This window comes from Mus caroli, chromosome 15, assembly GCF_900094665.2.
Source record: "Mus caroli chromosome 15, CAROLI_EIJ_v1.1, whole genome shotgun sequence".
Classification (NCBI taxonomy): domain Eukaryota; kingdom Metazoa; phylum Chordata; class Mammalia; order Rodentia; family Muridae; genus Mus; species Mus caroli.
Genome location: NC_034584.1, coordinates 65070388 through 65082118, shown reverse-complemented (window position 1 = coordinate 65082118; position 11731 = coordinate 65070388). Strand labels below are relative to the sequence as shown.

At 39.9% G+C, this 11731-nt stretch overlaps 1 protein-coding gene across 5 annotated transcripts in view; it reads left to right on the top strand.

The window, feature by feature from the left end:
* Window positions 1-11731, top strand: part of Fam135b (family with sequence similarity 135 member B) — a 268014-nt gene that overhangs the window by 229559 nt on the left and 26724 nt on the right. For all 5 annotated transcript variants that reach the window (XM_021183960.2, XM_029469991.1, XM_021183959.2 and 2 more), the window contains one exon: window positions 4862-5016. In XM_021183960.2, the coding sequence (XP_021039619.1) occupies window positions 4862-5016 (155 nt within the window). The remainder of the gene's footprint in view (window positions 1-4861; window positions 5017-11731) is intronic.

The window sequence follows — 11731 nt, the reverse complement described above, 5'->3', positions numbered from 1 at the left end:
AGCATGGAAGTGTAAGCCGAATAAACCCTTTCCTCCCCAACTTGCTTCTTGGTCATGATGTTTGTGCAGGAATAGAAACCCTGACTAAGACAGTCATTGATCTCTACATTAATTTTCTCACCACTGGGATTAAAATACCAAAGCACACCTACTTAAAGAAGTGTGCTCCACACATTGAATGGCCATGCTGGCTGGAAGTCATGGCTGCAGGAGAGTGAGGCAGCTGGTCACATGGCACCTAAGTCCAGTAGAGCAAGAAATGCATGTACACAGTTCCTCTTTATGGCCCATCTTATTCAGTTTAGGACCCCACCTTATTGAGGGGACCACACTCAGAGTAGATCTCTTCTCATCAGCTTTGCTTTGGAAAATTGCTCACAGACATGTCCAGAGGTGTGTCTTCTAGGTGATTCTAAATCCAGTTGAGTTACAATGAAAATTAATCATCACACTCCCAGGGCACTGTTTGGTTGGAACGACACCTATGCAAAGTACTCATAACACAGGTATCTAGTGATACACAAAGACCTAGTAATTGAAAAAATTATCTTAACTGGATATAACTGTAATTTTTTTTGTCAAATTGTATCAAACTTAGAATCACCTTGAATGGGAGTAATGATAACAGATGGTCAAGGTTTGGTTGGCCTAGGAGGATATCTATGGGGATTCTCTTGATCACAATGATCCATGTGGGAAGACCTGCCTGCCCACTATGGGTGACACCATTCCCTGGACAGGGCATCCTGTATTATGGAAGAGTGGAGAAAGCAAGCTGAGCGCAGAGTGCACTCTGACCTCATCTGTGACTGAACAGTTGCTTTCATCTGCTGCTGTGATTTCTCTGCAACATTGGACAATAACCTAGAAATAAGGTCCAAATTATTTCTCCCTGAAGCGGCTTTGGCAGGCAATTTTTATCACAGCCACAAGAAAGGAAATCAATGAATATATCACTCTTGCTTTCATTTACCATAAAATGGTCAAAAGTCAAAAATGAAAAGATGAAATGGGAACATCATACACATGGTAGAAATAGTGCGAGCCACAGACCTGCCTGTGTAAATAGTTATGTAAACATAGATGGTAATTGATGAGTAGCCATTAATTGTCCAGGACTGCAGATGTAGTAAACAATAATGCTGATTTGTAGGTTTCCCATTCTACCTGACAAGTAGGGGACATAAATCCACTCCTTTAGGCAGTTACAAGTGTCAAAGAAAATAAGCAAGGTAAAGGTGTATGACATGAAGAAGGGCTATGAATAGTGATCTTATAAATGATTAACCTCCAGAATCCCCAAACCAAGCATTTATTGATTTTAGGTCGGTGAATTTCCCCCAATTGTATTTCAAGTTGTTTCTGAGTTATCACGAAGTATGAAGCAACATACTTCATACAGGCATAGTTTGCATCTGCAAGCCCCAACATCAATTATCCTTTAGGCAAAATTGTGTGTGGATCATGGACTTATTTTAATGAAGTGATGAGAGGAAAAATAAGTTGAGGATGTTACATCTGACCTCATTTTGGGGTTATAGCAACTCAGACTGTGAAAGTTGTTTATGGAGCAGAAGGAGCTACCATTAGTGATCTGAGTTTTAAAAATGTGATGGGCAGGAACTAGAAGTTAAGAGTGAGGGGCAGGAGAATTAGTCCATATAGTGTCTCATGCATCACAAAATAGTTCAGATTCATAAGAATTCCAGTGCATGCATTATTAGCCTGAAAACAAAGTTAGACATCAACATGTCAAATCTCACTTGCCTGTTTTAACTTCTTCTTGAGTCTACTTAGGATGCATACATCCCTAAGTCTCTCTTAGCTAGTTTCTTAGATGTAAAAGAGATTTCTTCTTTCCCTAAGTATGCATGTATTGTTGTTTATGTTCTAGATACCATTTCAGTTGTGTGATATTCAGCAGTGAAGGAAACATGAAATTTCTCTGTATACATGAATATACATATTGACCAAATGGTGATAAGAAGCACCTGTTCCTTTAAGAGGAGTTGATGCTGATGTGTTTGTCAGAGATGCTCTCCCTGGGCACATCATAGAGGAGTGGAGGTCTGAATCAGGTTGAAGTTCTCAAGGAGCTTATGTCCTACACTGTAAATAGATTGGACAACATTTTTAGCACTCAATTGACCACCAATATCAAAACAAAGCATCAAGTAGAGAGCTAGATATCAGAGAGAATCTGCTCAATAGGAAATACACTATTGCTCAGCTAATCAAGAACACAGAAAGATTTCATTTCAGAATGAGAAAATTACAGGAAAGGTGGTAATTGCTGTCAACAAAATGAGCCTTGGGCTAGCATATTGGACAGGGACTAGGTAAGGCTAGCAGCTATGCCTAGATATGGGTATGCTCATCTGGGCATTAGCTAGGCAGACAAGCCTTGATGGGCAGACACCTGTTCACAGGGGAGGCAGAAGTATACTCCAACATTAGGACTGAAGATTCCAGCATGCAAAGGCATGGATGAGCTCCTCTGCAAAGATCCATCATAGTCAGGCCTGGAAGAGATTTTATGGTATAGATGACTTTTAACCACCTTTAAGTAGGCTGTGAAATCAGAGGATGTATTTGGGACAGGTCTTTATGGGTAAGATTGTCTGAAATAGCACAGGAATAGATACAATGTATGCTGGGAGGGGAAGTGTTTGCTTAGGCTTGTCAGTGTACATAGCTCTGAGAATGTGTGTTTGTCCTGAAAATGACTGGCCAGGCATCGGGAATAATTTGCAAAACATGTTAATGTGAGATTTAGCCAGGCCTTCTGGCAAGGCTGGGTGTGGCTGGTCCTCATCTCTCTTTATTCAGTGTCTCAGTGATGCCTTTTACATGATAAAAAGGAATACATGGTGGTGGAGAAGAAAGATGCTGTAGAGACTCATAGTACTGTGTCATTTGCTACAGTGTGGAAGTTGAGACCACCCCTCGATTTTCACAGTTTCTGTGCTAATAATTATAACACTATTTAACTTAAAAAATTAGTGTTAATCAAAATATTATTTCATCATTCTTCCTCTTTTCTTTCCTCCCTCCAGCTACTCCCATTTTCCCTTTGCTTCCTCACAAATGTTTATACACACACACACACACACACACACACCTTCATTCCACACACATAAATATCTAAGTATAATCCCACTGAGTCTGTTTAGTTTTGCTTGTATGTCTATGATTTCAGACCTGACTATGTTATATGGGACAACCAATTCAAAAGCTCATTTCTGGGGGAGACTAATTCTCCCTCTTTTAGCAGTCATTAGTTTTATGTAGCATGTACAACACAGTTTAATAGTTAAAAGGCCATTCCTCCTGGTGCTGAAGAAATGGCTCAGAAAAATTGCTTCCATGCAAATAAGAAGACCTGAGTTCAAATATCCACACATAACCCCCACATAAAAACCAAGGTGCCCTGGCAAGGACTTGTAATGCCAGCATTATAGAAGAATCAATAATAAGATCCTGGGGGGTTATTGGGCAGCCAGTTTAGTTGAATTGGTGAGCTTCATCATCAGGCTGACAACTCCTCTATCATCCGTATAGAAGCCAGAGTAGGTTAAGGTGTGACTCATCCACATCCGAAGATATTGGGACAAGGCTAAAAGGAGCATGGATCGGCAGGGTGAGCATATTATTTTTTCTAGAACCAGGATACCTTTGCTTTCTATTATTATTTGACATCACAATTCCAGCTTCTCCAATTTTTAGACCATGAGATTCACAGCAGCACCTCTACTCTTCAGGGTTTCAGGTCTTTAGACACACACACACACACACACACACACACACACACACACACACACATGCTACAAATGCCACATGTGTATGTTTTAATCTCATGGCACTTCTATTGATGATAATGACATGATACTTAGAGAATTTCTTCTGAATCTTGACAGGACTACATTGTTAGTTATTTTTAGAGAGGAAGAGGGTCCACGTGTCTGGGAAGTAAGATGAGAGTATCAAGAATTTATATAGACTGTGGCATAAAGATCCACCAGCAGGCAGGCAGGCAGGGAGACAGACAGACAGACAGATAGACAGATACATGCTCAATCTTTTCCCAAACCTACAGACCTATAAGTTCTTGTGTTACCTTAGGGGAAAGTGACTGAGTTGATACATACAAAAAAAAAAAAAATAAAAACACTAATTAGTTTTTCTTTCCTAAGATAATAAGAATCTCCCTTCTTCTGAGTAAGTCATTAAAGTGGCATGCCCCTCCCAACTTTTAGATTGTAACGGGTAATTGCTTCAGATTCTGGAGTCCCGTATTGGCAGAATGGTGTTTACGTTATGGAGAATAACTATTGGCTTTTAAAAATTGCCCTACAGAGAAACAAAAACTATATCTTTCTTCCTGAATTATATTAGCTTACATACTAATAAACATCAGAAATGCCATAATATTTTTAAAAAGCTACTTCATGTGGCTCTTAATTCAGTGGTATCAAAATGTTGACTCAGACGCTAAGTAATTTAAAAAGTTAAAGATGCTAGAGTATTCAATGAGAAAATTTAACTTTCTCCTCCAAAGCATTCATTTTAGATCTGTAGCCATTTCCTAGCTAGTCTTTCAGTTGCATAGCATTTATTATCTTCCAGTAACTGGCAGGTGTAACCTAGTCCACAATCCACTGCATCAATACTAGGACCCGGATCAGTCCTCTTCAAAGCCGACTACCACACTGGGTGATATCTAAGATGGATGGGAGGGCAGGAGATGGTCATTGCTCACATCTGCTAAAAACAGTTAATGCTTTTTGGGGGGTTGAATGGTAAGATTCTGTTGAAAACTTCCAGTCCTGTTTGGTTTATTACCTCTCTGTGTGTTCCACAGGATACAGACTCACAGCCAGCTGTCCCTGGACATCCGGAACTCAGAGTACCTCACCAGCATGCCTCCATTGCCCGCAGAGTGCCTGGACATCGATGGTGACTGGAACACCCTGCCTGTTATCTTTGAAGACAGATATGTGGACTGCCCTGTCTCAGGTTTGTCTTTCTCTGTTGTTTTGAAAGAATTAGCCTTTTCATGTACGTACTCGCGCATTAACATTGTGCCATTAGAACTCTGGTGCTCACTCTTCACAACACTAGGAGTAGGGTGCTTTGTTTTGTTTTGTTTTGTTTTGTTTTGTTTTTAATGAGATGAGTTAGCATTAGTATCTATCTGGCCTCTTCTGGGTCAAAATGTTCCTGGTGTTAGTGTTTTTACCTATAGGATATGATACAGACAACTATAAAAAAATCAAAATAAAAATTTTTTTTAAAAAACTGGTTTCCTTGAGGCTGTGTTTTTACCTATAGAATAAGACAGACAGACACAGACACATAGACACAGAGACATATATACAGACAAACACACACACACAACCTAGAATAATCAAAGGTGGCAATGATCTTTTGATATTTCACGTGTATAGTTTTAACTACAGTCATTTCTGTTTTAGCTTTAATGCTACTGTGTAAGTGTCCCTTTTGTGGTGGTGATTATGGTCGGCCTATTGAGATGGGGTTTTGCTATATCATTCTAGCTGGCCACTCACTATATAATCCAAGATCCTGTTTAATGCTACAAGGCACATCAAGGACTTGAGAAAAGGGGCTGTGTAACTCATGAACAAATAAACTGCATCAGGGAATAAAAAAGAACAAGGTTGTACAGATTGTTTGTGAACCAGTGTTCAGCATGGCTATACTGTTTGTCAGTGAACTCACAGGTCAACTGCAGAATGACCAGACACGAATAAGGCAATGTCCCCCTTTTTGTTTGCTCCTGCAACTTGACCATAGAAACCCAACAGCCATGATCAGAAAATGTTAAGCCCCATGTTGGTAGTTTAATTAAATGGTTTATTTCTTTAATCCTTTAGATTCAAGGACTAAAGCTAGATCCAAGCTAATATATAGCTTCATAGAGGGAAGCTGAGGCATAGATAGAAATATGTGTGAAAGATTAGGTGTCAATAAGCAACCAAACCTCAACTCCAGAGTCCAGGCCTTGCTTTGTTGTCTTCCTGAGGTCGTTGAAGCCAGGCTAGTTTGCCTGTTGCTGTTTATAATGGATCAAAATAGCTACATTTCAGAGACTCTGCAACTGGAGACTTGTACCCTGGAATCTAGGTGACTTGTAGGAAGAGTCTGTTTGCAAACATGAATTCGGTTCCCAGTTCTACTCTACCATCTAGCGTTAAGTAAGGGTATAGCAAGTGCCATGTGTACTCAATTATACTAAACCTGCAACCCAACTGGTTGAATTTTAAGTGTGCTTGTGTACCTTGGTGTGTGTGTGTGTGTGTGTGTGTGTGTGTGTGTGTGTGTGTGTGTGTGTGTGAGAGAGAGAGAGAGAGAGAGAGAGAGTATTTCTGTGTTTAAATGCTTATATTTTAAATAATGCATACCTCATATCATTTCCAGTAAAACTGAATAGTTGAAGATATTAAACATCAATGATAATCACCTCTGATATTTTCACTTAAAAATAGGATGAAGATCATTTTCCAATCTTTTTCATTGCAGATATTGATGAATATCAGTCTTTATGTGGGTGATTCTATCGTGGTTTTTGATTTATTTTATAAATCAGCTTCAGTTTTTTTTTTCTGAGCCCATAATTTCAGCTGAAAAAAAATTGTTTTTTACCCAGAGGGTTTTTGCCTTCTACTCATGTGATTCATCTGGGCCTTGAGTCTTAACAGGGTGAGATACGGAAGAGATTTTTTTTTTTTCTGGGGAAGTTGCTCACCCAGGTTCTTGTAAGCCATCAATTGCTCAAATTCATTTCTGGTGCTCTGATAATATACCCTGACAAAAGCAACTGGGAAGGGGAATTGCTTCAGATTACAATTATAGGTTAAAATACATCATGGTGAAAAAGTCAATATAGGAACTTTAAGAAGCCAGTCATATCATACCCACAGTCAAGACAAAGGAAATTGCATGCTGTACGCTTATTCCTTGCTAGCTCAGTTGCATCTCCATTTCTCCACTCACATACCCCAGAAACCCCTGCCTAGGCAATAATGTGCTGGGTTTCCTACATCAATTAACTTAATTAAAACAATCTTCCACAGACACACCCATAGGCCAACTCAATGTAGAAAAAAATCTATCATTACGATTCTGTTCACAAGGGATTCTAGGTTGTATCAAGTTGGCAGTTAATGCCAGTTGTCACACATAAATAATATATTAGTATATCTTCTTTGTGTATTGTTGCTCATATTCTGTGGGCTGAGTGTTGTAGAAATTATTTTATCCCAATATGGGGTTTTAAACCTCATTTTAGATCATTTAGTTCCCAGATAAAGGACACACACAACTCACAACCATTATATTTACAATGAACCTTAAACAGTACAAGAGCTGGGTAGATACCTAGCTTCTATGTTGTTTGACTCTAATTTCCTATTGATAACCCTGAGTCATTACTTACTATGATTCATCTGGACTGCTTTTAATTCCAATTGCCCTCAGGACCACGTTCTCTGGACAGCCTCTCCTTCCGCTTTCTGTATCTTCTCCTCTGGTTCACCTCTGACCCCAAGGTAGAGAAACTTCAACCTCACCTGTCTCTTCTGCCCAGCTATTAGCTGTTGGCATCTTTGCTCACCAATCAGAAATAGCTTGGGGCCAAGTTTGCAGACTCTCTTCTTTGGGACAAGCAGGTCCTTGGGCCTGCACTTAGCTTTAAAGTAGATAACAAAAGACCAAACCTCAACAGATGAGTGCCAGCTTTATCGTCTCAACATTCTCGAAGAGTAAACATTTACTCTTAAATGTCTAGCTCTTTCCTCTGGATGTCCCTCAATAAACCCCTGACTTGATGTGTTACTACTGTTTCATAAGAATTACTGGATTGTCCACTTAAAACTCAAACTTTTTCTTGACTGATTTGTTCTTTTACAAAGTATTTTGTTGGTTCTTTAATCCAAGATAAAATATCTTGGTACAACCATTAACTAGTTCCTTATCCTGCAACAGTGTGGTGGCCTAAATAATTTTATGCTGCTAACAGGTTATCAAACACATTCTTAGTGCACCCTTTCAGTGTAGCATCAAATGAGGTGTACATGAGAATTGTTCCCATCTACACTGTCTGTGTGCACTTGTGGTTAGTGCCAAGGCAGGAATCTGTGCTGTATCAGAAACTGTAGTTGCTTTCCTGGGAGGCCATATCCTGTTGCAAGATAACTGAGTTGGTCATACTGTCTAGATTTAAATATTTTCCCCAAGAATAGTGTGTAAAGTTGAACAAAACGCTCTCTTCTACAGGGTTATTATGGGTGATTGGGCAGGCAAGATTGTAAGACATTGAAGGACTAACAGGAAAGGGTCGATGTGTAATAACTGAAAACATCAGTCACCAGTGTCTGCCTCTCAGTTTCTCTGAGTGAGATGCTTTGTTCTGCTTATTCTCTCACAGTTTCAATGGAAAAACCAAACTGTGATGTTGTTAACAGTTTTGTCACTCCCCTTCTTGTATCCTGTCTCATGGGTGAGGATGGATCTTATAAATGTTCTGGTTTCTGAGAATCAATAACTTGTTGCCTATAACAGTTAACACTCACCCGTGGCTTGCAAGTTCATTCATATTCCAGATTATCTCTGCCTGTTCATAGATTTTTCCCCCTATTTTCATTCTCTCTTCGTCCATTTAGGGGATTTCCAAGGTCTATTCAGACTGTATACCTCAGGATTCTAGTCTTGGCTTGTAATGGCCCTGTGTGTACCACAACTCAGTACCAACTATTCTGAGGAAGATCAATACCCAGCCCCCAGAATACTGCATGTGCTATGCCTTATTTACTTCTGTTTACTTTTGTAAGTAATTCTTTATAAAGTGATTTCTAGATTCCCAGCAATGGAAATATAAAGAGTTAGGCTCAGAGGTAGCCCATGTACTCCCTGCACATACATGTCCTCTCCTGAGAGGAACTTGTGCTACAGTCTAGGCCTCTGTACTAGGATAGTAATTATCACCTGAAGGAGATTTAATACTAGCACTATTCTGGGCTCCTTTTGTGGTATGCATTGACCATTATAGCATATTACAGCATGTAGATTGTTTTCACCACCTTAAATCAATTCTGTGCTTTGCTCATATTTTCTTTCTTTGCTTGCCTGGTCCTTGGAAACCATTCATTCTAGCTTTTCCACAGCAGACATAAATTTTGACAAAACAGTTCTACTTTTGTGTGCTTTGCAATATTTTGAAAAGTCCATCAAGGCAAAAGCTCTTTGGTGCTTATAATGAATGCCTACCTTGTTGGCTCTTACAAAAAAAAAATGCCCACTTTCCATCTTACCAACCTACTGCTTAGTATGGAGATATTTCCCACCAAATTTGTGCTAGTATAGTCTTAATTGTACCAAACACTGTTGTGATGATTTTATTCAAGCCAATACAAGCAATCAATGAAGATGATATTCTTTGTTTTGCTAGATCTCTATTCTTGACTTAGTTCATTCCAGGAACACAGTTCAACAAATACGTACTTGAAAGGATGTCATCCTGTGGAGCTACAGAAATAAAACATAAGCTGTCTCCTCCAGGGAGACAAGTGCTTACAAGTGGATTATCACATGGTGGTAGGATGTACCACACTACATGTATGTGGTAGGGATGTTGGGGAATCCTCAAAAGAGTATGTGCTGTTATTGCTGAAGACTGAGGGCAGATCTTTAGAGGACAGCAAATGCCTCCCAGTATCTCCAAGTCAATTGAATGCACCCAGGTAAACTAGTTCATTCCTCCCTCAATCTGATTAGAAATTACTCTGAAACTTATTAGATAATCATGCATCAAAGCCTCATGTTGCGGATGGGCCTGGTGCTGTTTTTATGAACCAATCACCTAATGAATAAAGGAGCCAATCACTGGGTGAGTAGGCAGGACTTCAAGGTTGGAGGAAGGAAGAGAGGTAGCAGGAGTTAGGTGCTTTTTGGAACAGCACAGCACAGGGGAAAATTGTAGCTGTTAAGAGTTTCCCGCCTTGAATTCCTGAAGAGGAAGACTCCTCCATTGTTGGTGGGATTGCAAGCTTGTACAACCACTCTGGAAATCAGTCTGGCGGTTCCTCAGAAAATTGGACATAGTACTACCGGAGGATCCNGCAATANCTCTCCTGGGCATATATCNAGAAGATGTCCCNACCGGTAANAAGGACACATGCTCCACTATGTTCATAGCAGCCTTATTTATAATAGCCAGAAGCTGGAAAGAACTCAGATGGCCCTCAACAGAGGAATGGATTCAGTAAATGTGGTACATTTACACAAAATGGAGTACTACTCAGCTATTAAAAAAATGAATTTATGAAATTCCTAGGCAAATGGATGGACCTGGAGGGCATCATCCTGAGTGAGGTAACCCAATCACAAAGGAACTTGCACAATATGTACTCACTGATAAGTGGATATTAGCCCAGAAACTTAGGATACCCAAGATATAAGATACAATTTGCTAAACTCATGAAATTCAAGAAGAACTAAGACCAAAGTGTGGACACTTTGCCCCTTCTTAGAAATGGGAACAAAACACCCATGGAAGGAGTTACAGAGACAAAATTTGGAGCTGTGATGAAAGGATGAACCATCTAGTGATTGTCATATGCAGGGATCCATCCCATAATCAGCTTCCAAACACTGACACCATTGCATACACTAGCAAGATTTTGCTGAAAGGACCCAGATATAGCTGTCTCTTGTGAGACTATGCCGGCGCCTAGCAAACACAGAAGTGGATGATCACAGTCAGCTATTGGATGGACCACAGGGCCCCCAATGGAGGAGCTAGAGAAATTACCCAAGGAGCTAAAGGGAACTGCAACCCTATAGGTGGAACAACAATATGAACTAACCAGTACCCCGGAGCTCTTGTCTCTAGCTGCATATGTATCAAAAGATGGCCTAGTCGGCCATCACTGCAAAGAGAGACCCATTGGACTTGCAAACTTTATATGCCCCAGTACAGGGGAACCCCAGGGCCAAAAAGGGAGAGTGGGTGGGTAGGGGATTGGGGGTGGGTGGGTATGGGGGACTTTTGGGATAGCATTCAAAATGTAAAGAAGGAAAATACCTAATAAAAAAATAAATTAAAAAGAAAAGAGTTTCCTGGTATCATGGCAGATCTGCAAGGATTCGCCCACCAGAGCAATCTTATTTTAAATAAGGCTTACAAGATTAGGTTTCAGTTGTTGCACCTAGAGATTGAGTTACCAGAGTCTCCACACCATGGAAACAGGCCGGCCATTGCCCTCCAGTGTATGGATGGCCAGGCTGCTGAGGCAGAGGCACAAGCACGGGAGCGTGAGGGTTCTATCTTTTTAAAATATTTCCTGCAACACTATATGTATGGCTTAAATTCCTGGTAATGTTTAAGAGAAGTTGAATTGATGTAGCTTTTTAAATGTAGCCTTTTAAATTTCAGTTTGATTTTTAAGGCTATTAGCATATGAGGTAATATGTTCCCTTATGACATTTAATACTTATTATTTTATAAATTCTTTGAAGATTTCAAAGTTTTTTCGTAATATTTACTTTCCCCCAACTTCTCCGTAGTATCCTACCTACCTCACTTTCTGCTCAGTTAAAAACAACAATAATCTGAATTCAACAAATCCTATTGTGTTGTTCAAATGCTCCTGGATGGATGTGGGGCCTTTCTGGGAACATGGTTGACCTCTTTTGCCTCTACTGCCCTCCT